This window comes from Sinocyclocheilus grahami, unplaced genomic scaffold, assembly GCF_001515645.1.
Source record: "Sinocyclocheilus grahami isolate Dianchi unplaced genomic scaffold, SAMN03320097.WGS_v1.1 scaffold3.1, whole genome shotgun sequence".
Lineage (NCBI taxonomy): Eukaryota > Metazoa > Chordata > Actinopteri > Cypriniformes > Cyprinidae > Sinocyclocheilus > Sinocyclocheilus grahami.
In genome coordinates, this window is record NW_015505182.1 from 4,647,737 (window position 1) to 4,673,098 (window position 25,362).

The following is a 25,362-nucleotide window of genomic DNA, read 5'->3' on the forward strand; positions in this document are numbered from 1 at the left end:
TGGCTTATTCTTGAAGATCCTATAGTATTCATGCCAGATGTTGTGCTGCTATGTGTGTATATTCTTAGGCTCGCCTTTTGCTCGTGGGAGCATAAAGGGCGATGGGACCGGATTTAGCAAGAAAGAGCGACGTCTTCGCTTCATCATTCGAAAGATTGTAAAGACTCAGGCGTTCTACTGGACTGTCCTCAGCCTGGTGGGACTCAACACACTGTGCGTGGCTGTAGTACACTACGATCAGCCCGAGCTACTGTCGGACTTCCTCTGTGAGTTAACCTAAGCTGTTTGTTTTTACGTTTGTTGTTGTGGGAGACATAATTTTGAATCTGGTCTGCATCCTGTCTCATTCTCCATTTGCAAATAGTTTTTTGGATTTTTCTACTTCAGCTGTCAGTAAACACCTTCCTGCCTCGCTTCTGTTTCCTTTTATTCCACTTTATATGTCTTGTCTCTCTTTCTCTTTTTCTCCAGATTATGCTGAGTTCATTTTCCTAGGCCTCTTTATGTCAGAGATGCTGATTAAGATGTACGGACTGGGGACGCGCCCTTATTTCCACTCCTCATTCAACTGTTTCGACTGTGCAGTGAGTGCCCTTCTCTCTTTTGGCCCATTTAAAGTCTCACTTTCTCTCTCTCTTTTGCTTTTTTTACTCTGCCTCTGTTTTTAACCTCTGCAAGCCGCTGACCTACATTAGATGCAGACTTAAGTCCTTGTTAGCCAGAGTGTTCCTTATTTGTTTTGGGATTTGGCTGTGTGCGTGTTTCAGGTCATCGTTGGCAGCATATTTGAGGTGGTCTGGGCCATGGTGAAGCCGGGGGCGTCCTTTGGAATCAGTGTGTTGCGAGCTCTCCGACTACTTAGGATCTTCAAAGTCACCAAGTGCGTTTAATTTAATCTCTGCGTCGTCATCACAAAGTTTTGTCAGTTTTTGTGTTGTCCTCCTTTTGGGATCAATGAGATTACAATGCTGCTTTTTAGTGGGGCTTGTTTAGATTAAAAGAACAGTTCAAACAAAAATTAATTTCTCAACCTCACATCATTCCATACTTGTGGAAAAAAATGTTATACACAATGTTCATGCTGCTCTTTTCCATAGTGAAAGTCAATGGAGACTGGGGCTGTCAAGCTCTAAAAATAACAAAAAACATAATGAAGCAGTGGTCCAAAAATTATATTTCATGTCTTCTAAAGCCATACGATAGGTTTGTGTGAAGAAAAATCTGCAAATCTAAGCAATGTGCTCTCATTTTTCATTTTCATTTTTGTGTGTACCATTTGTATAAAAATGCCACAATTTTAGTGTTTTTAATACTAGGTTTCTTTCTTTCTTTCTATTTTTTTAGATACTGGGCGTCTTTGCGTAATCTAGTAGTGTCTCTTCTAAGCTCCATGAAGTCCATCATCAGTTTACTTTTCCTTCTCTTCCTCTTCATCGTGGTCTTTGCTCTTCTCGGGATGCAGCTGTTCGGTGGACAGTCAGTATAGATCTACACCCGGCTGCCAACACCTTACTTAATATCATCTGTTAGATACAGATGACCAATAACTATGCATAGCATGTTTGGCCATTTGATGTTTTCTTTTTTTCCAGGTTTAACTTTGAGCTAGGCACTCCTCCAACAAACTTCGATACTTTCCCTGCTGCCATAATGACAGTGTTTCAGGTAGGCTGGTTATGTTGGTTTAGCAGTAGATCTGTTCTAAAAACCAAGTGAGCTGCCTGCATAGACAGTATTTTAGGGCATATACAGATAAAGAAAACAGCTTATTCTACTTAAATGAGCTTGTGTGTGAGGATCAAATATGCATGCAGTTCTGTTTTGTGTGTTAAAATAGACTGTGTATTTCTCAGATTCTAACCGGAGAGGATTGGAACGTAGTGATGTATGACGGCATTAAGTCTCAGGGAGGGGTGGACAAAGGAATGGTCTTCTCCATATTCTTCATTGTCCTTACACTCTTTGGCAACTGTATCCTTCTTAACCACACAGAAACATACAAGTATTTTCATTACTATAAATGCTACTGCATTTATTTGATTATAAATTCAGTAAAACAGTAATTTTTAAGGATTATTACAATATCAGTTTTCTATTTTAAAATATTTCAAAATTAAAAATTCTGAGATGGCAAAGCTAGCCATTACTCCAGTCTTCAATGTCACATGATCCTTCAGAAATTATTCTAATATGCTGTTTTGAGGCTAAAAAAACATTCATTTATTATCAACATTCATCAATGCTGCTTAATATTTTTGTGGAAGTTGTGATATATTTTTTTTCAGGATTCTTTGATGAATAGAAAGTACAAAGGATTTCTTTGAAATCAAGTTAATGCGTCCTTGTTCAATATTAGTATTAATTTCTTTAAAAAAAAATATATATAAAATAGTGTGGGGAAAAGAGTAACACATTATTTCTTCAAAATATACTTGCACTTTTCTTTACCTACATGAAGTTGTGTAATGATGAATTTGTCACTGCATGTTAATAACAAGCACACTTTGTACTATTCATTTTCAACTACATTTGAATGTGATTTGAGAGATCCAGTCATGTTTATTTAGCGCTGTCCACTCGTGATGGGGTCACAGTAAGACACACATTATAAAACACAAGCATTGTCTTTCTAAAAATTTTCTTAACTATAACCTCTCAGACACACTACTGAATGTGTTCTTGGCTATCGCTGTGGACAACCTGGCCAATGCTCAGGAACTAACTAAGGTTAAACAGTTTCTCTGTCTCATGTAAATTTCATGCAATTTTTTATTTTTTTTATGCCCAACAATGGTTAGCGGCTGTCACTGCTGTATGTTTTTTTTATTTATAGGATGAACAGGAGGAAGAGGAGGCCACAACACAAAAGATTGCTCTCCAGAAAGCAAAAGAAGTGGCGGAAGTGAGCCCACTGTCTGCTGCAAACCTATCTATTGCTGCGTGAGTTACTCTACACGCTAACAATCAGCACCTTTACCACCTTCGAGCCACTAGCGCCAGTTTTTTGCCCAAAAGTAATAGCTTGTTCAGAAACACACCATAGCAATGAAGCCATACCCAGTTTTCCATAAATATTCACTATCAAAAAGTGAAATTCTTACAAGACACCTCTGACACTCAGGGACATGTAAATACCATGAATATGCATATATATGCAAATGAGCCCTAATACCTGAAACAGACATAATATAGTTCACACTTTAACTTTTTTATTGTAAGAGGCCATGTCTTATGTCACATAAATTTGATTTGGTACCATAGCTGGTTTAAATACTTCTTGCCTAGCTTAGCTGAGTTTAGCATAGTCTGTCAGCTTAACTTTATCATCGTATTTAAGTAAATCCACTCTTAATTCACTTTTCAGCAGACTTGCTTAAACCTGCCTGATCATACAGTATGTAACCCCCTTAGGACCATTTCTATTTCTGTTGTTAAAGGGATAGTTCACTCAAAAATGAAAACAACATACTTTGTTGTTCCAGATCCATATGATTTTATTTTCTTGCTAAGAATGCAAAAATAGGTATTTTGCAGGACTAAGCAGCTCTTTTCCTTACAGTTGTAAAGCACACATCAAACAGGTGCTGTCAAACCCCAAAAAAGAACAAAAAGTACCAAGTGAAAATTTGTGTTTTAAAGGCATGAGGTAAATTTGAAGTTGAACTACGGTTGAATGTGTGGTATCTGTATGCCATTTGTGGTTTTGTATGTGATGCAATAAGGAATTTGATTCCTCGTTTAATTCATCATTCTGTTACAGGAATTGGTCAGTAATGTTTTTATTTTGTTGTGTATGTATGTATAGTACAATCAGCTAATACTTACACTGTGACTTAACCAGGCATAATGCAGCGATTTTCCAGCAATACATTTCATCTTTCAATTCTGAAAGCAAAAATGCTGCATAATGTACCACAATCAAGCAGAATATATTTGATGTCAAACACACCTGCCCCCTCAGTCCAAGATGAATGTGAAAACTATTTTAAAAAATAATAATAAAGAATCACAGTTTCCAAGTGCATTGGCTTTCAAGCAGTGATATTAGGTTACTATAGCAAGATTTTAGTTAAGGAGAGTCTGTTTCAGAAAGTCTCATTTTAAGTGGAACATTTTACACATTAAGCTGTGTTACGTTGAACTTCCCATGCCACAAATTATGCAGCTCCACTGAGTATGATTATTTTTTTTAATACATGTTTAGAGGTCTAGATAATTGGTTGTAATTTTAACTGTTTAGATTATTTCACTGAATTATTATTGTTTATCGCCAGTTCAGGCTGTTATAACTTAAAATGATGCGTCTGTTAAATGGGCCGAATCTATGCATATAAGCTGTATTTATATCTGGTGGTCTAAAATGTGTTTATTTCATGGATATCCTGTCTAATTTTCAAATATATTGGCCTGGGCAATTTTTGTTTTATATAGTAGTAACATTATTCAGAGCTCTACTATCTGTAAGTTGCTCAGTAGCTTTAGTTTTTAGTTTAGTTTTATAGTTGTAGAAATAATAGGTTTGTTTACCTCACAAATGGAGAATGAGCCACTTTACGTATAGCTGGGGATACTTTCCGTTTCATCATTGCCCCCTTTTGTTACTTCATACCTGAGATTTTACTGTTGTCACTTTATTTACTCTGGTTAGGACATGGTGTTAGACATTTATAGTAAAGCTGTTTAGTGAGTAAACAAAATCTGGTACTTACATGGTTAGTCAAGTTTTGGGATAACTTGGCACAAACCCGGAATTTGGTTAGTCTGCCAGCAAATAGGTTTAAGAAGTGAAATATTTCACCCTGGAAGCTTGTTTCGAAAAGCAAAGTTATCCGGTTAATTCCAAGTCATCCATAAACTTATCTGACTGACCAAGCGAGTCGCTATCAGTGAACAGGACACCTGTTCACTTTGTCAGTTGTTTTCTGTGATAGTTGTGGCAGCGTTGTTTTTATGTTCCTTGTTTCACCCCCCTCTCCTCAGAGTTACAGTAAAATCTGAACGTATCGATGCCACAGACAGTTTACTGGACTGGTATTTATTCATTTACTTACTCATTTTTTTTGTTCTGTATCCCTATTTCTTTTGCTTTCTGCCTTCCTCATGTTTTTGTATGAGTGTTTTTATGTTTCCAGCTGCTGTAGCTGCAGTTTTATGTTGTAACACTGAGGCTGAGGTATCATTGGCTGTGATGACACACACTGTCTCTTCCACAGCAGCACTGCAAGCACAGGGCTGCTTGTTTCGCTGTTGTGGTCTCAAACCATCTCCGTCTTCCTCTCTTCCTATCTGTCTGTCTGAACATTTCTCAGTGCTGTTGTTCAGTATGTCATCACTCCTTTCACAGAATTCATGAGCCACATCCATGCTCTCTTGCTGGGGACTAAGGGACACTATCATTTCCTTTCACTTTGGGCCATCACTCATAGATGCTTTAGGGGAGGAAAAGCAAGGCTTGTCTTTGTCCCTGGGTTAAAATTGTTCTGTTTCTGTCTCTCTGTATTTCTTTACTCTGTAGTAAAGAGCAGCAGAAGAACTCAAAGGTTTCCAAGTCAGTGTGGGAGCAGCGCACAAGTGAGATGCGCAGACAGAACCTGATGACCAGCAGAGAGGCGCTTTACAATGAACTTGATGCAGAAGATCACTGGAAGGTCAGAGACATATCATAGATCACAAATGAAGAGCAACGATGTTGTATTTCTTGTGTAGAGCACTATTTTACTGAAAACTATAATACTAACAATAAAGAGCAACTAAATATTAAAACATAAAAAAATAAACAAGCAAAAGACCTTCACCCACATCAAAAGTACAAAATTATTATTTAATTGTTGCATTTTCATGTACTGAAGTCATGTATTTTCATGACTTCTACATTATTGCAAATAAATGCTGTTCTTTTGACCTTTCTATTCATCAAAGAATCCTGAGGGAAAAAATGATCACTGTTTCCACAAAATTGTTTTTGGCAGCACACCCTGCTTAAACTATCATATTAAAATTATAGGAAATAATACTAAATAATAAGAAATTATTGTATATTAGAATAATTTCTGAAAGATCATGTGACACTGAAGTTATGGAGTAATGGCTGCTGAAATTCCAGATTTGCCATCACAGGAATAAATTACATTTTAAAATATAGTTTTAAAATAAAAATAAAAAACTTTTTTTTAATTTGTAATGATATTTCATAATATTACTGTTTTACAGTCATAAATGCAGCCTTGGTGAGCATACTTTTTTCGAGAAACCAAAAAAAACTATTGCTGAAAAGATTTGTTTTAGTTTTAGTGTTTTATTTTTCATTCAGACAAAATAATATACAATTTTAATAACTTTATGTAAATAATTTTCATATCAACCATAATTTATCTCAGTGATTTCCCAGTTTACAAAAAGCAGGTTTGCATCAAATTATGTTTCTGTTAAGCCTAGATGTATTGACCAAATCTGCTTTTTCTGTTTTTAGATGAACTACCACAACCGTCCTGACATGAAGACCCACTTGGACCGCCCACTAGTAGTTAATCCTCAGGAGAACCGCAACAACAATACCAACAAGCCCCGACCGGGTGAACCAAACCCCCAGGAGCTAAACCAGCAGCGGGGTGAAGAATACCTGCAGCACCAGTCCCGATACCACCACCATCACAGTCATCATCATCACCAACACCACCACCACCACTCCAGCCACCAATCCCTACACCACCCAGAGCTGGGGGAGGCAGGCTGCGATTGTGCCCAGAAAGGAGGCGAGGACATGGATTGCGCAGAGGAACACAGGCGACCCCGACACCACCAGCACAGAAGAAAGGACGAGGATGGAGGGAGAAGACACAGAGAACACCACAGCAGAGGGGAGACAGGAGGAGAAGGGGAGGAGGGCCAAGAGAAGAGGCAGAGGAGGCATCGCCATGGAAACCATGGGGATGGAGATGGAAGGAGAGATAGAGAACGGAGTCGACAGCATCGAGCTAGAAAGTGAGTGTTCTGTGTTTCTTCAAAACTGTGCAGGGACTTAAAGAACTGAGGTGAATGGGTGAATCGTTTATTTGATCAGTGAATCATTTACATGAATCTTCTAAATTAATCGACCCACTGATTTTTTTGTGTTGCTACATTCAGTTCCTGATCCAAACATTCTCAGAAGAATCAGGGTTATTATCATTAGCTGAAACTAAAACCATAAAAAAACGTGACATAAAACTATTTTATTTCAGTTAGTTGCCAAGTTTTCATTGATGTACTAATATATAATGTACAGTATAACAAACTAAAATAGAACAGACATTTAAATTTTTTTAAATAAACGACAAAATAACTGAACATTTAACAAAAATTTAAATAAAAACTAAAATTTAAAACAAATACTAATTCACAATATTAATAAATACTATAAAATTATTTTACTAAAAATGTGGCTTGATACAGCTAACTGTAACTGTTGTTTCAGCTGATAACCTCTTACTTTTTTTATTTTTTTTATTTTAGTTTATCAACAGCTCGTCCAATTCAGCCAGGCCTTCCTCATGCAGAGAGCCAGTACAGCGAGGATCTGGACAACCTGCGAAATAGCAGCAAGATGGCCATCCACGACCCTGACCCCGACTTTTATGACCCCGACTGTGACCCAGAGCAGGCCAATAACCTGCTGAACCTGCGTGGACCAGATTTCCATGACAGCAGTCTCATTCTGACTGACTGCACCAAAACCCCCAGCAAACTTGACCACACTGCCATAGATATGCCTCCGATTTACCCCTCATTCAACGCCAAGTTACAAGGTGAGGGACGAGCATGTGCATGTGTGATTACAGAAAATTCTAGGTGCATTTAAAGGGAAGGGACAGTTCACCTAAAAATGAAAAACCCTTTTTTTTTTCTTTCTTTTTTTTTATATACAATAAATCTCAATAGTCCAGTGGGTTTTTTTGTATCTCTTTCTATTTCATTCCAAGGGCAAAAAGAGTTTTCACAATTTTGAAACACTCTTTCTTGTATCTTTCTTTTCTTTTTTGTATGTTCTGCAGAAGAAAGAAAGCCATACAGATTTATGACAACATGAGGATGAATACATTTTTGTTTTTTGGATGAATCTTAGGCCCATCTGTGCTTGTTTCGCTGTTGTGGTCTCAAACCATCTCCGTCTTCCTCTCTTCCTATCTGTCTGTCTGAACATTTCTCAGTGCTGTTGTTCAGTATGTCATCACTCCTTTCACAGAATTCATGAGCCACATCCATGCTCTCTTGCTGGGGACTAAGGGACACTATCATTTCCTTTCACTTTGGGCCATCACTCATAGATGCTTTAGGGGAGGAAAAGCAAGGCTTGTCTTTGTCCCTGGGTTAAAATTGTTCTGTTTCTGTCTCTCTGTATTTCTTTACTCTGTAGTAAAGAGCAGCAGAAGAACTCAAAGGTTTCCAAGTCAGTGTGGGAGCAGCGCACAAGTGAGATGCGCAGACAGAACCTGATGACCAGCAGAGAGGCGCTTTACAATGAACTTGATGCAGAAGATCACTGGAAGGTCAGATACATATCATAGATCACAAATGAAGAGCAACTATGTTGTATTTCTTGTGTAGAGCACTATTTTACTGAAAACTATAATACTAACAATAAAGAGCAACTAAATATTAAAACATAAAAAAATAAACAAGCAAAAGACCTTCACCCACATCAAAAGTACAAAATTATTATTTAATTGTTGCATTTTCATGTACTGAAGTCATGTATTTTCATGACTTCTACATTATTGCAAATAAATGCTGTTCTTTTGACCTTTCTATTCATCAAAGAATCCTGAGGGAAAAAATTATCACTGTTTCCACAAAATTGTTTAAGCAGCACACCCTGCTTAAACTATCATATTAAAATTATAGGAAATAATACTAAATAATAAGAAAATTATTGTATATTAGAATAATTTCTGAACGATCATGTGACACTGAAGTTATGGAGTAATGGCTGCTGAAATTCCAGATTTGCCATCACAGGAATAAATTACATTTTAAAATATAGTTTTAAAATAAAAATAAAAAACTTTTTTTTAATTTGTAATGATATTTCATAATATTACTGTTTTACAGTCATAAATGCAGCCTTGGTGAGCATACTTTTTTCGAGAAACCAAAAAAAACTATTGCTGAAAAGATTTGTTTTAGTTTTAGTGTTTTATTTTTCATTCAGACAAAATAATATACAATTTTAATAACTTTATGTAAATAATTTTCATATCAACCATAATTTATCTCAGTGATTTCCCAGTTTACAAAAAGCAGGTTTGCATCAAATTATGTTTCTGTTAAGCCTAGATGTATTGACCAAATCTGCTTTTTCTGTTTTTAGATGAACTACCACAACCGTCCTGACATGAAGACCCACTTGGACCGCCCACTAGTAGTTAATCCTCAGGAGAACCGCAACAACAATACCAACAAGCCCCGACCGGGTGAACCAAACCCCCAGGAGCTAAACCAGCAGCGGGGTGAAGAATACCTGCAGCACCAGTCCCGATACCACCACCATCACAGTCATCATCATCACCAACACCACCACCACCACTCCAGCCACCAATCCCTACACCACCCAGAGCTGGGGGAGGCAGGCTGCGATTGTGCCCAGAAAGGAGGCGAGGACATGGATTGCGCAGAGGAACACAGGCGACCCCGACACCACCAGCACAGAAGAAAGGACGAGGATGGAGGGAGAAGACACAGAGAACACCACAGCAGAGGGGAGACAGGAGGAGAAGGGGAGGAGGGCCAAGAGAAGAGGCAGAGGAGGCATCGCCATGGAAACCATGGGGATGGAGATGGAAGGAGAGATAGAGAACGGAGTCGACAGCATCGAGCTAGAAAGTGAGTGTTCTGTGTTTCTTCAAAACTGTGCAGGGACTTAAAGAACTGAGGTGAATGGGTGAATCGTTTATTTGATCAGTGAATCATTTACATGAATCTTCTAAATTAATCGACCCACTGATTTTTTTGTGTTGCTACATTCAGTTCCTGATCCAAACATTCTCAGAAGAATCAGGGTTATTATCATTAGCTGAAACTAAAACCATAAAAAAACGTGACATAAAACTATTTTATTTCAGTTAGTTGCCAAGTTTTCATTGATGTACTAATATATAATGTACAGTATAACAAACTAAAATAGAACAGACATTTAAATTTTTTTAAATAAACGACAAAATAACTGAACATTTAACAAAAATTTAAATAAAAACTAAAATTTAAAACAAATACTAATTCACAATATTAATAAATACTATAAAATTATTTTACTAAAAATGTGGCTTGATACAGCTAACTGTAACTGTTGTTTCAGCTGATAACCTCTTACTTTTTTTATTTTTTTTATTTTAGTTTATCAACAGCTCGTCCAATTCAGCCAGGCCTTCCTCATGCAGAGAGCCAGTACAGCGAGGATCTGGACAACCTGCGAAATAGCAGCAAGATGGCCATCCACGACCCTGACCCCGACTTTTATGACCCCGACTGTGACCCAGAGCAGGCCAATAACCTGCTGAACCTGCGTGGACCAGATTTCCATGACAGCAGTCTCATTCTGACTGACTGCACCAAAACCCCCAGCAAACTTGACCACACTGCCATAGATATGCCACCGATTTACCCCTCATTCAATGCCAAACTGCAAGGTGAGGGACAAATATGTACATGTGTGATTACAGATAATTCTAGGAATTTTTAATGGCATTATTCACCCAAAATACTTATAGACAATAGAAATGTATTCATTCTCATGTTTAACATATACGCTAAAAATTGGATGGTGTGCATACAGTATGCGACTACTATTCTGGTGACTAAATTTGCGTCACACGCACTGTATGCACACCCTCACGTACATGTAATAACCGAAGTATACTTTGGCCTTACAATGCATTTATGCGTGTTTGACTGTAAAAGCAAATGTTGTACTGTTTGATATTTGATTACTTTTGTGGACTTCTGTGCACCTCCTTCTTCCCACGTTCCCTTCATTGTGCAGTGAACAAGAATGCCAACACAGAGCCAGCTAAAGGAGGAGAGAAGAAAGAGGAGGAGGAAGACAATGGTGGTGATGAAGATGGCCCCAAACCCATTCCTCCGTTCAGTTCCTGTTTCATCCTATCCACAACCAACCCGTAAGTGTGTGTTCATCTGTATAAGTGCATATGTGCAAAGTAAATGTATTTATCTTAACCAATGTGAGTTTTCAGGTTTCGAAGATGTTGTCATTACATCCTGACGCTACGTTATTTCGAGATGTGTATTCTGTCAGTCATCGCTATGAGCAGCATTGCTTTAGCTGCGGAAGATCCGGTGTGGCCGGAATCACCTCGAAACAATGTAAGAATACTGTTCTCAAGTAATTTTAATGGATTTGCATAACGTGAAACTAAAAAAAATCTGACGCCGGACTTCTTGATGCATTTTCTTCATGTTTTCCAGGTATTGCGTTACTTTGACTACGTCTTCACTGGTGTGTTCACCTTTGAGATGCTCATCAAGGTAAAGTTTGCAGGAAATGACTTGTGGGGTTGTGTTTTAGCATATCATTTTCTTTATTTGCTTTAATCCTCTGCTCTGTGTTCCAGATGGTGGTGTTAGGCTTGGTTTTGCATGAGGGCTCATATTTTCGTGACTTGTGGAACTTTCTGGACTTTGTAGTGGTTAGTGGTGCCCTGGTAGCCTTTGCCTTCACGTAAGTGCCCTTTATCCCATCATTTCCTGCCCAGAAGTGCTGCCTGCTGCCCCTTATCATCTCTTCTGCCACCTTGTTACCCCACTGCCAACCTGGAGCCTCGCCAGTACTCTCTACCCCTTTCTCTCTTGGTCTCTTCCTCTTTTCTTCTCCTGTCAGCACTGTGTGCCCTTCTTCTAAGCTCTCTATCTCTATTTTTTGTCACTTTGCATTCTGTCTCACTCAATCAGCCACAAAGATGAAGGCCTTTCTCACTTTGCACACACTCACACAAACACACACATCAAAATTTCTGTCAGCACCAGCCTGTCTGTTTCTATTCTCTCTCTGACCAATCAACTCCCCCAGCTTTCTTCTTGATAACGCCTCTATTTCTTTCCCATCCAACTCCTGCCATTAGCTATGTTTCCATCCAAAGATTCGAATTAAACTTATGCACAAAACTGGAATATCGCTTAAAACATATGTGAATAAAGCACCATTTCCATCCAATGAGTCAAAGAGAACAAAATAGTCACTTCCTGGTAAACTGTAGGAGAAGCCACTGAATATAATAATTTTCATATATGATATAAATTACTTTCACCTCAGTATGAGCAGGCGTAACACATTAAATGCTGTCAATGCTTTCGGAGGTGGATGCTGCTGTTTGGGAACGCAGTACTGTAAGACAATTATACAGAAATACTTTGATGACAGACTTTGTTCAGGCATTTCAGAATGACCATAACAATATATAGATGCTGTGAACGAGATCGGTCCGCTGCTAGTCAAGTTATCCCGTCTCATAGCACATGACTTTTTTGATGCGCATGGAGGAATTTATTCGGTAAAAGTGTTTACATCGTAGTTTATGCGCATTTTTTCTTATCGAATAAAAAGTTTATCCTACTCAAATGTGCGCATAAGTTTTTCTTGGCTTATCTTGGTGTTTCCATCCAGCGTTTTTTAATGCGATATTCCAAAATGTGCATAAAAATAGGTGGATGGAAATGCAGCTATTAACTCTATATGATGCACACAACTTCTGCCCGACTTCATTCATCTTGTATTTTATCTCATGCTCAGTCCTTCTTCTTTGTGCTAAACAGTTTGTCAAAGCACCTTTCCTTTCATTCTTTAACCATGATTTCCGTCAATACATGAACTCTTTCAGTATTTCTCTGAAACAATAAAACCAACAAAAGCACAAATGGAATCTTAGTGATATATCAATTGTTTTTCCTAGGCAGAAATGGGATAACAAATGGAGAATGCTGCTCAAATCTCAGATTTGTGTCTCAGATTTATGACTAAAAGACCACTAATCTCACATATAATTTTCTGAAGAAATCTTAACATTGTCGCAAGCTGTGCTTAGTTTTCACATGATATCACAGTTCGAGATTTCAATACCATCTCAAATATTTCAAATTCTCATCAAATTCTTCCAAGGCCAAATTATTTGATCTATAACATCGACATATATTTTATCGCACATTAATTTTATATGCGAGTAATTTTCTTATTTGTGTCTATTTTTAATTTCTCCAAAGGAAATTCGGGAGAAGTATATAAGAAAATCTAATCTAAATCCAATCTACTTTTACTACTAAATCAATTTATTTATTTATTATTATTATTTTTTTAGAAATTCCATGACACCTAATATGTAAACTACTTTTAAATAAATCTAATCTACTTTTACTAATAAATCTATTTTATTTATTTTAATTTTTTTGAAACTCTACCGATGCACAAAATTTGAAACAGAAAAACATTTACTAATACATTTATTTATTTAGTAGAATGTTAGTTAGTTTTAGTTGAATTTTTAATTAAAAAAAAACGTTTATAATAATCTCTAAAAGTGGTTAAACAAGCAAATATTTGATTTGTTGGAGTGTCAGGGCTCTTTTCCATCTGTCATTACTCCACCAACCAAATGTTCACCATAAACCTGTCCCCTCACACTTTCCCTCTGCTGAAAAGGGTAGTTTTGAGCCCTTTGGGGCTCTGTGGGGGGTGAGGGGTCTCCAGGCACCTGTAGCCCTTTAGTGCCCAGGCGGTTTCCATGTCTGGATCAGCGTGAGCCCGTCCTGCCACAGGTACTCTGGTTTCTTTCCTTTGCATGACCTGGGGGAGCAGCAGCTTGGGGATATAAAGAGGCCGCTTGAGGAATAAAGCTGAACCCTAGAGCGGGACCATCAGCTAGTCACTAAAAAAGGAGAACGAGTAAACACCGCTGATGAGGCTCTGAGCGTGGAATGATTTTTTCTTTTGTTTAGCCCTGCATGTATGATCTAGTACATCCTCCTCAGTCCCGTAGGCCAGATTACATATATGTGTATATACAAGACACGTTTTTCTGTATGTGGGGAGTGTCTTAAATGACATACTGTAACACTTGTGGCATTAAAAGTGTCTGCACACTTCTAAATAAGGGATTAGAATGTACGTATGCTGATATTAATATTTAGTGGCATTATTTAAAAAAAAAAAAGATTTAGGTAAATAAATATCTCATGAACAGTTTCAGAACTGTTACGATTTTACTTATGCATTATGCAATTTCTCGAGCTTGCTTTACCTTAAAGGCAATCCACTTGCAAGTTACTGAATGTAATATATTATTACTATGATTATTATTATTATTATTATATGATACATTTTTAACTTTTTGCATTTCTATCTAACCAGTAACCTTGTCTTAAGCTGTCATTTGCTTCACTGTTTGTCAAAATGCTTTGTCTTTAACACTTTGCTATCCAAACTCCTTTAAACGCAACATTGACTTTGGAGACTGAGGAATGTGGCCATGATTATTTACATCAGTCAAACTATCATCATACATAGAGTGGGCTCAAATTTAATATTTGAAGCTAATTATTGTATTTTTAAACAATATATTAATATATACATTACTGTTCAAAAGTTTGGGATCAGTTTATTTTAAGAAATTCATATTTTTATTCAACACGGAAGCATTAAATAGATCACAAATTACAGTAAAGACATTTATAATGTTACAAAATATTTCTGTTTCAAATAAATGCTGTTTTTTAGAACTTTTATTCATCAAATAATGCTGAAAATCCGGTTTATTTTAAATTGCATATAATTATTGTATTTTAATCAAATCAATGCAGGCTTGTTGAGCTTAATAGATTTCTTTCCAAAACATTAAAAAATGTGACATTCTCCAACTTTTTGAACAGTATTGTATTGATTTTATTTAATAAATTCATTCATATTATTTATTGATATAAGACACTAATGATTTGATCAAACTTTTTTCTGTACTTATTGAAATATTAGCAAAAAGAAGCCACATAGTATGCTGATATGAATGACTATGTGTTAGCTGAATGCCTGTAGTGAAACCTATCAGCTTGTATCTTCCCGATAGATTTAAACCCTGCTTTGAGTTAAAATCACTCCACACGCAGTGCCCAATTTTCATCCCCATCCCCTGACCTGAAACTAAATGAAGCCTCTCCACCATATCAACCCTATTTCTGTCCTGTGTCACTTCCTGTTCTCATTCCTAAAAACAGTTCTTCCCCATCCTATCCCCTTCACCTTTCCTTTCCTCATCTTTCCTCTCCTCTCCTCTCCCTCCATCAGCACTAAGCTTCCTTGGACAGACTCCAGCTGTTTATCATTTGGGCCTCCATTTGTTGAGTCTGACAAAGTGAGCGAAAAAGAGAGACCACAAGAGATGTGGAGAGATAGAGAGAACAAGAGATATAGAAGGATATGTTAAGGAAAATGGAATACAAGAAAAGAGGACTCCAGGTTGACAGTTGCTCCTTATTAACTGGTGTTTTTGACGTTCGTTCATCTGTTGTCCTTCATCTGTTGTTGTTTATCTCATTCTCTCTCTCGCACTCACACACACATGAAATGAAAGGTTATGCCCTTTCATTATTACATGTGATTATTTACTCACTGCCATATTGTTTCAAACCTGTACATTTTTTAAAGTCTTTATTTTGTCACATGCTAAAACTAACAATATGCAGGTTTGATGCAACATGAGGGTGAATTTATTTTTGGGTGAACAATTTTTATTCTCTCCACTGCCTGATACTTTCTAAATGGATGCATTCTGGGTATAGGCATGGTCACATGACACACACGCATCTCAGATTACCCAGAATACCTTGGTTAGGTGGAGAAAAGGCTTGCTCATGTATTACAGTTTCACAATAAGAACAAAACGACTCAACAAATGATCATGCTTTTGCCACCTTCATTCTTAGAATGAAGTCAATACAAATAGCTGAGAAGCATGTAACCCAATAACCGCTGTAGATTTGGGTTGAGGACTGTATGTGCTGCTTGAGAGTTACTGAAACAAATACCATCCCACACTGCCACCTTGAGGCGACTGCAGTGTGGTGGCCATTTTGGCTCCACTGCAGTCAGTTATGGATTCCACCTCCATTCCTGCTCGAGTGTCTGATACAGTGTGCTATGGTGTCGAGAATCTCCCCTGCTTTCAGAGTTGGCATGGCAGACGGAGGATTCTCCTCTACTGCAGTGGGTTGTCCTAATCTATAAGTGTAACAAGTTTGAATCCTCAGTTATTGACTGGGTATAGGCCAAGAGTAAAGACCTGCCAAATACCTGGCAGGCATTAGTGTATGAGAAGGATTCTGTCAGAGTCAATATGAAAAAGAGCAGCAGACTCAGGTGTAGGGGAGTGCGGGGCACAAAGCAACGCGGGGGAAGTTGTAACACACGTGGTTTAAATATTTCCACACATGCTAGCATAACCAAATTTACAGCATTTACTAGTTACTATATCAACATTATATAGAGAATAAAAGTGCACCAAAATTCAAAAGTCTTTTGAAGATATCGCTGAACATTTATTTTACCATAGTAAAATTATATTTCTGGCTTAGGTCAATTTTTCATCTCAATTTTTATTGCTCATTTAAAATGAGACAAATCTGCTATTATTTTAATCTACAATCTGTTATTTATCAGTTTAAATTATTTTTTAATGCTTCGCTAACTATCAGAAGACAGTAACCAGTTTTAAATTCCAGTTGCGCAGATGGAGTATGTTGTAACACTGCGTTACAATGTGCCCTGCCGTGCTATTCTATGACATTAGCGATGTAATTCACACTATTTACTTTAATACATTTTAATGATAAATGACGAGAAGCGGGTGAATAAAGACTTGACAGCCAATGTTAAATGTTAAGAAATGATTATTTCAAGACATGTAAAGCATTTTGGCTCGTTTATGTGGGCCGTCCCAAGCATGGCTGCAATGTGTGCGCTGTCAAACTCCAAAATCAGATTATTTTTAATTCTTAAAAAACGCCATTATTTTATTTGAAATAAATAATTATTTTATTTTATTGACAAAATATTTTAGTTTGCCTTGTATATTTTTTTAATGCGCTCAGATAACATTTTAAGCTGTCTTATGGTCATGTTACAGCGTGCCCCTCAGATGTTACAATGTACCCCACCTACGGGGCATGTTATCACATTTAACTTCCAATTTTTGAGGGTAAATAACGAAAAATGTATACACTGTAATTATGAAACAAAGCGACATATTCGTACTAGACAAGTGTGAAATTACTGTGGATAAAAAAATTATACTCTGAACCCCATGTGGATTTACACAATTTGAGAAAGTCAAAAAGTGTTACTTTGTGCCCCGCTCTCCCCTATGTATGTAGCAATTGCGAGCATGAGTTAATCACTAATAAAGCAGCTAAATTTGATCAACAGATCAGCACATTTTGATTTTATTTCTCTTAACTATATAAATTTAACAGGGTATTTAATATTGTGTATATAATCATTTATATACATTTAACAGCATATATTATATTATGTGTAATATAATTAATGAAGTATATATACACTACTGTTCTTTTTTTAAAGAAATAATACTTATATTCAGCAAAGATGCAGTACATTGTTCAAAAGAGACAGTTAAGACCTTTATGATGTTACAAAAAAAGTTGTATTTAAATTAATAAATAATTAAAATTTTAAATATATTAAAATAGAAAACATTAGTTATTTTAAATGTTGATGTTTCACAGTGTTACTGTTTTAACTGTATTTTTGACCAAAAAACATGGTGAACATATAAGACTTTCAAAAACATTAAAACATCTTATAAGATATTTTAATGTTTTTGAAAGTCTTTTAGGTTGGTATACTGATCCAAACGTGTGTGTGTGTGTGTGTGTGTGTGTACATACACACAAAATCAGGGCATATTAGTATTCGTGTACAGTACAATCTTGCATCCAGATTAAAAATAAGTGTGCATAGGCAACAAATAGACTTTCTAGAAGAGATATCAGATGCTCAGTACTCACTATGTAACACTACAGTGGTAAGTGCTGATCTTTTCTCAGATAATGAGCTTGGTTATGAAATAAACAGATAGATATGATCTCATCTCAGATCTGTATACTACGTATTCTTATCAGACCTCTCAAAAACTTTCAAACATTTTAAGGATTCTGTCTGGATTTAAAACTAATTGACCCTTTACTAAGCCCCTCCCTAGCATTACTGGCCAATCTGCCTCAGCAACTGTTACACTACAACAGTTTACAGACAATTTTAAACAAATATGCAAAGAATCATATGTGGACGGATGATATCATTTAAGTTTTTACTGCACAGTTTAGTAAAAATGCTTCTCATGAAAATCTTTTTCATTTTGTTTAGAGTATGTGAGCGGATAAGAGTAATCAAGTAGGTGGTGCTCAGCAATGGTCAATTATATTATATATGTATGTCTATACAATTTTTTGAATAGATGATTTAAAGACGCATTAAGCAAAGTTTCAATATTGACACCTACTGGATCACATTACACAAATCACCCAAAAGCAGTTGTTTTTGAAGACCAATTCAACCATATTTGTCAACTGTGATCAAACCTGCAATAATTTGAATTTGACATATTAGTCAGAGGTGGAAAACACTGCTTAGTGCATCTTTAATTTAGTTTGGTTTGTACTTTTAAATATCTGAACATGGGGGCTTTCAACTCTTTAAATCATTCGCTTAGGTTTTTTTGCGTGGTCCTTTTTCTCTGTCTGTCTGTCTGTCTGTCTGTCTCTCATATTGATGTTGTTCCTCTGCCAAGCCACTCCCAGTATCTTGTTTCTTTTTCTGTCTCTCTTTCTGTTTTTTCGGTGTTGTGTGTATTCCTCTCTTTTCTGTCTTTTTCTTTCTTCCGCTGTCTGTCTCTGACCCTCTCTTATGTCTACACCTTGGTGACCAACAGGAGCCTCTCTCGGTAAAGTCTCCACTCCTTATTGTCGCACGGCTACCGTCCAGCTCACGTGATGGCTTCTCTCTCTTTCTTTCTTTTTCCCTCCCAACCATCCTCCCTTCCTCTTTGCTCATCTACTCTGGTTCTCTCCATTCCACTGCTTGTTTTATTCTGCCGTGACTTACATTGGTTCTAAAGGGTCCGTCTGTGGACCTAAACAACTGAACACAATGTTACAGAAGAGATCACACTTTTTGCACGCTGCTTACGGTACTGCACAACTCTCTCTGAGCACAGTCAGGAGCGACTAATTGATTATTGGTAACCTGGACCTTTTCCAATGCTCCGACACAATCAATCTGCCATGAGCTGGCCGGTCTTCAGCTGGGACTTGCCTGGAAGTTCATAGTTAAAGACAGCTGTCTTGGCCGCTTGATTGAAGAGTTCTCTGTTTGTGTTTGGGACCTGTGTAAATACTTAAAAATATACCTCTGCCACATTCACAAGATTGATCATGGGGTCAATAAGGATTCGTCCTTGACAGCTAACACTGTCTACACTGGGCGCATAAGGCGCGAGATGTGACTAACATAACACTATACTCTAGAAGTACCAGTTGTGGATTTCATTGATAGACACTTTTATTTTTTTACTGCTCCAGCCATCTATCTAAAGTAAAATACCTCTATTTATATTTTTACTTTATTTCTGTATTTAAATAGCCTCATTATAAACACATTATTAACCTCAATATTTATTTGTTTATTGTTTTTTTTTTAATTCTGAAATGAGCCCTGCATTTATTATTATTAATTTGATTAGTTATGTATTTAAATAATCTCATTAATAAACTATTATCAGATTCACTATTTATTTATCCATCACTTTTTAATTCTGGATAAATAAATAGTAATTAATTAAATTTTTATTCTAAAATAACCCTTGGAATAAAATAACCCTTTCTCCGAATTTTATTAGTTATATATTTAAATAACCTAATTATTAACCCTTATTTATTCATTCATTCATTTATTTCTTTTTTATATAACTTATTTAATGTCATATTTATTATTATTTTAATACAGCCCATTCAATATATATATATATATATATATATATATATATATATATAATCTTGAGCTTACACTCCATTGGTCCACGTTAGTAAATATTTTGGAATAAGCAACTTGATGCATCCAGTGTAGACAGACTTTGGCCAATGTGATGCTAAACATTAAGTTCTTCAAAATGGCCAGTTCAAAATCCTTCAAAATGGCCAGCATTTCTTGAATATCTTGTAAAAATCCAAATGTGCTTTAGAGGCAGGAGGTTTATCGACAGTTCTTTTCTTGAATGCAATGAAATGTCCTTGTAACTTGTCTTGGTCTCCTGGTTTGAGCTTCCTCAAGTTCTTCTAGGGACAAGATACAGTTGGACTCAAGTCCGCTAGCCTTCTGCATCTCAGTGAACCCTCAGTCTTGTCATTTTACCTACGATTAACACAAACAGCCTCCATATCCCAGACCTCCATTCCCCTGTCTGCTCTAACACAGCTAAAAACCAAAAAAGAAAGAAAGAGGTTTGGCTGGGCATTGCACCGGAAAATGCCTGACAGTTTTGAAACTTACATGAATGTGTTATGATTTTGGAATGCCCACAGAAGGTAACGAGTGACCGAAACCTTACGATGGTTGTGAATCTGAAGACTTGCTTAAAGAAAAAAAAGATTTTTGATGATAAACATTCCACAAAAATAAGTCTAATACATGATAGATACTGTGGTATTAACTGTTGCATGGTGATATTGAAACTATCTTCTACAATAAGAGCAAGTGGAAGCCCAAGGAATGGTCTAGAAGTGAAATGTGTTGAAGAAGGTCTTTCAAGAAGTCCTTATCTCTCTTTATGTCTCACCATGCAGCATGTTGATGTCCTGCTGTTTGCTTCCAATCCACAGGGGGAGCAGTAAGGGGAAAGACATCAGTGTCATCAAGTCTCTGAGGGTCCTAAGGGTGCTACGTCCACTCAAGACCATCAAACGTCTTCCCAAACTAAAAGTATTGTCAAAGTCGCACACACAGCTCTGTTACGTGTTATCGCACCATCTTGTTTTTTTAGTCAAGTTAGCGTGCTATACTCATGTGTCTTTCTCCCAGGCGGTGTTTGACTGTGTAGTGAACTCTCTGAAGAACGTGTTGAACATCCTCATTGTCTACATGCTGTTCATGTTCATCTTCGCTGTGGTGGCCGTGCAGCTTTTTAAGGGACGATTCTTCTACTGCACTGACGAATCCAAAGAGTTTGCCCGTGACTGCAGGTACGTGGAGATGACTTGCAATGAAAGATTTGTGATTTCTTTTAGTTTACACTGGCAGTCAAATGTCAAAAATGGAAATTTTGCATGTACAAGTTTTCCAAAATTGACATGAATGTGGCAACATTGTCCACAATAATAGATGTATACTCACCCATCCTTAAGAAAAAAAGCCTGATTGCTGAATTGTTAATATGTGTTTTTGTTTCAGGGGCGAATATTTGGTGTATGAGCGCAATAACGAGGTAAAATCGCAGGAGCGGAAGTGGAAGAAGTACGATTTCCACTATGACAACGTGCTTTGGGCCCTGCTTACTCTCTTTACTGTGTCCACCGGAGAGGGATGGCCGCAGTGAGTTGACATGCTCACAAATCTCTAGTGGCTTATTATCTCTCCTTTTATGTCATCACCTCTTTTTGTCGTTTCTCTTTAAGGGTGTTGAAGCACTCTGTGGACTCCACTTATGAGGACCAGGGCCCGAGCCCGGGGTACCGGATGGAAATGTCCATCTTTTACGTGGTGTACTTCGTTGTCTTCCCCTTCTTCTTCGTAAACATCTTTGTAGCTCTCATCATCATAACTTTCCAGGAGCAAGGAGACAAGATGATGGAGGACTACAGCCTCGAAAAGAATGAGGTATTTGCAAATTTATTCACTTGAGTAAACCAGCAAACATGCCTAATTTAGACCAAAATGTAAGGCAACATCTTATAAATCCTTCAATCCCATAGTACATCCCAAGAGTTTAGTTTTATTCATTGCTAAAAAGTAGTTCAATAAGAAATAGTTTCATGTAATTAAAAGGATAGTTCACCCAAAAATGAAACTTCTGTCATTAATTACTTATGTTGTTCCAAACCCTTAAGACCTTTGTTCATCTTCGAAACACCAATTTAAATATTTTTGATGAAATCCGAGAGCTTTCTGACCCTGCATAGACAGCAGCGCAACTACCACGTTTAAGGCCCAGAAAGGTAGTGAGGACATCGCTATAATAGCCCATGTGACATCAGTGGTTCAACCATAATTTTATGAAGTTACGAGAAGATTGTGTCGAAGACTGACATGGAAGAGAAGAAATAGTTGAATAAAGTGGTTGTTTTTGTTTTCTTCGCATGCAAAAAGTATTCTTGTAGCTTCATAACATTACGGTTGAACCACTGATGTGACATTGACTATTTTAACGATGTTCTTACAACCTTTCTGGGCCATAAAACATTTCAGTTGTGTTGCTGTCTATGCTATTCCTTTAAGAAAGTGGTATTTCAACCAATATTTTGTGATCATAAGCAAAACAAAGTTGACTATTGGCTATTTTGTCTTTTATGTTATTTTTGACAGTTTCATTTGTGAAATTGACATTTTTATCACAAACTCTAGAAAGTAGCAGACTGCTATTATTTTATTTATAAATATTACTATTATTGAAGAATATATTTCGATTTTTAGTAATCTGCTCATTTTTAGAGTTTATATCTCTAAGATAGATTGATAGATATCTCAACGTTTTGAAGAAGAAGCAATAATTATATCATAAGAAAACTTTTCAAATTCATATACATAAACCATAAATGTGTTTCTGAGTCAAAAGCAGCTGTGATTCAGCTGGTCACATTTGTGCTCTCATATTTTTTTTTTATATTTAGCCACATTATAGACAGGAAATCCACAGTTTTACTATTCACTTCTCTCTCCACAGCAACAAACACGCAATGTGATACATCAGATGCTTCTTTCACTGTTTTCTGTTGTTCTGTCTTCTAGAGAGCCTGTATTGATTTTGCTATAAATGCCAAACCTCTAACGCGCCACATGCCTCAGAACAAGCAAAGCTTTCAGTACCGAATGTGGCAATTTGTGGTGTCACCTCCGTTTGAGTACAGTATCATGGCTCTCATTGCGCTCAACACCATTGTCCTTATGATGAAGGTACAAGCTTCTTCTTCCTCCTATAGCATCAGTAATGCCCTTGTGCATCCGTTAGGGTCTGAATTTTCTCTGTGCGTTTCCAGTATCATGGGGCCCCTTCGACGTATGATGTAGTCCTGAAGAACCTGAATATAGTGTTCACCACACTCTTCTTCATGGAGTGTGTTCTGAAAATCATTGCCTTTGGTCCCCGAGTAAGTCTCTCTAATCGCATTCATACATCCAGCTCTTCCTAGAATTACTCATTGCACCTAAAGATGTCCTGTTTCTTATTTAGACCTGAGATTTTTTTAATGTTTTCTTCTTTTAAACCGTTTAGAAAAAGGTTTAGAAGACAAACAGCTTTCTAATGCATTTGTCTGTCTGTCTCCTTTTGTTTCTCTGCAGAATTATTTCCGAGACGCTTGGAATATTTTTGATTTTGTGTCTGTTATCGGCAGCATCACTGATATTTTGGTGACAGAGCTATGGGTAAGTGCACTTTTAGACAAGTTTCAAAAGCAAATGCAGATTGCATCTTGATTCATGTTGGAACTGAATGGCCAGATGTGAATATAACAACTTGTAAATAAATACTCATTTTAATACCGGTAAATGCAGCTCTTGTGATCACTTCCCTTTTTTGAGGGACAGTAAAAAGTTTCATTCTCATGCACATAATTATTTAAGTACTTAATGTATGTGTTTAAAATATCATCCTATTGCAGAATTCTTCATATTGTCGTTAATAAGCAAGATTTAATTGCAACAATTCCAAAATGATGTGGTAAAGATGGCTTGGCAGAAAAATTTTAAAGTTTTTGTATATTTGAATATTTACCTGTTCAATCCTCCACATCATGTGTTCATTCTATTGCCATTCTAAGTGTTGTGTGTATTTGTACTGGTTTTTGTGTGTAAATGTCAGTGTTTGAGTGTGTATTTGTGCTGGTGTTGTCTCATCTGTGCCTAGGGTGCTCTGTCTGTAAAAATGAGACAGAGACACTTTACTCTGATGTGTTACACTGTCACGTTTTTGGGCTCTTCCAGTGGTCACATATTATATGATGTGAATTGTTATATAACTTTTATATACATTAGTCCATATAACTTTCAATATAAATCAGTGCTATTTTAGTCATATTTATATATTATCGTATATATTAATATTTTGAATTAACTTTCTTTATCATTTTAATTTTTTATTTGTTTCTCATTTTATATTTCTATTTACTCCTATTTAATGTAGTTTTAGCAATTTTAGTCAAAGTTATTTAACTTGGTTAATAATTGTTTATTAAAGCTAAAACTCAATAATTTAGTTATTTAGATTATTTGCCAGGTCAGCATTTATTTCTTTATTTTATTTTATTATTTTTTTTTAAATTTAACCTAACCTAATATGTACAGTATATATATTTTATTTTAAATAATTGTATTTATTTATTTTTTAACGTTTTAATAAAATAGCTTTAGATTTGTTTTTGTTAACAACATCAACATTGGCTGTGTCCAAAAGCTCTAAAATGCTGCCAAGGCAGGAAGGCACCAATGCACGTCCGAATCCAAATTCTGCTACAGTTCCTGTCTCCGAAGGTACCTTCTTTTGATTGAATTTTGAAGGCAGCGTGGATGTATCCTTCACTGCCTTTGATATCCCACAATCCTGTGCGTTTCATTCTGTGTTGGTTGAGCTAAAAAAATAAAGATGTCATCGGAAAGTTGCGTTCGGTGGTCAGTTTTTTGCACTTTTTGTTATTTCTAGCGAGATATCAGTATTATAGTAATTAAATATTAATTTAGGTATCACTAAAACTCGTTCTATTTTGTAGCTCATTAAACCGTTACGCTGCCTCAGAAGCCTGTCCGAAATCAGTTTAGTGCAAAAACGCTGACTGCAAAGTCATTGTCTGATAAGGGCAGCTGCTAGGTTTTTGGATGCAGCCATTGACCCTAAGGTAGTTAGCATTGTATTTGTAACATAATTTAAAAAAATGCTTTTCAGGTCATAATGAGTAAAAGTATTCTGTTTTAATTCTACTTTATCTTATTTTTTTTTTATAAAAAAAAATGTATTTATATTTTTCTATTAAATTTTTCCTATTCTATCTACTTGTTTTTCTTTGTGTGTGTGTGTGTGTGTGTGTGTGTGTGTGTGTGTGTGTTTATGTGTG

General features: G+C 36.5%; 1 protein-coding gene across 1 annotated transcript in view; it reads left to right on the top strand.

Annotated features, from left to right (window-relative positions):
* LOC107570979 (voltage-dependent P/Q-type calcium channel subunit alpha-1A-like) overlaps positions 1-25,362 on the top strand; it is a 55,243-nt gene that overhangs the window by 1,728 nt on the left and 28,153 nt on the right. Inside the window, exons 5-28 of the mRNA XM_016257295.1 lie at positions 69-266; positions 472-584; positions 768-880; positions 1,345-1,476; positions 1,593-1,665; positions 1,854-1,971; positions 2,660-2,727; positions 2,834-2,940; positions 4,981-5,031; positions 5,516-5,648; positions 6,470-6,981; positions 7,492-7,784; positions 11,015-11,150; positions 11,226-11,355; positions 11,458-11,517; positions 11,604-11,710; positions 18,978-18,989; positions 20,923-21,022; positions 21,122-21,282; positions 21,491-21,631; positions 21,715-21,916; positions 23,045-23,209; positions 23,293-23,403; positions 23,597-23,680. Coding sequence (XP_016112781.1) covers positions 69-266; positions 472-584; positions 768-880; positions 1,345-1,476; positions 1,593-1,665; positions 1,854-1,971; positions 2,660-2,727; positions 2,834-2,940; positions 4,981-5,031; positions 5,516-5,648; positions 6,470-6,981; positions 7,492-7,784; positions 11,015-11,150; positions 11,226-11,355; positions 11,458-11,517; positions 11,604-11,710; positions 18,978-18,989; positions 20,923-21,022; positions 21,122-21,282; positions 21,491-21,631; positions 21,715-21,916; positions 23,045-23,209; positions 23,293-23,403; positions 23,597-23,680 — 3,320 coding nt within the window. The remainder of the gene's footprint in view (positions 1-68; positions 267-471; positions 585-767; positions 881-1,344; positions 1,477-1,592; positions 1,666-1,853; positions 1,972-2,659; positions 2,728-2,833; positions 2,941-4,980; positions 5,032-5,515; positions 5,649-6,469; positions 6,982-7,491; positions 7,785-11,014; positions 11,151-11,225; positions 11,356-11,457; positions 11,518-11,603; positions 11,711-18,977; positions 18,990-20,922; positions 21,023-21,121; positions 21,283-21,490; positions 21,632-21,714; positions 21,917-23,044; positions 23,210-23,292; positions 23,404-23,596; positions 23,681-25,362) is intronic.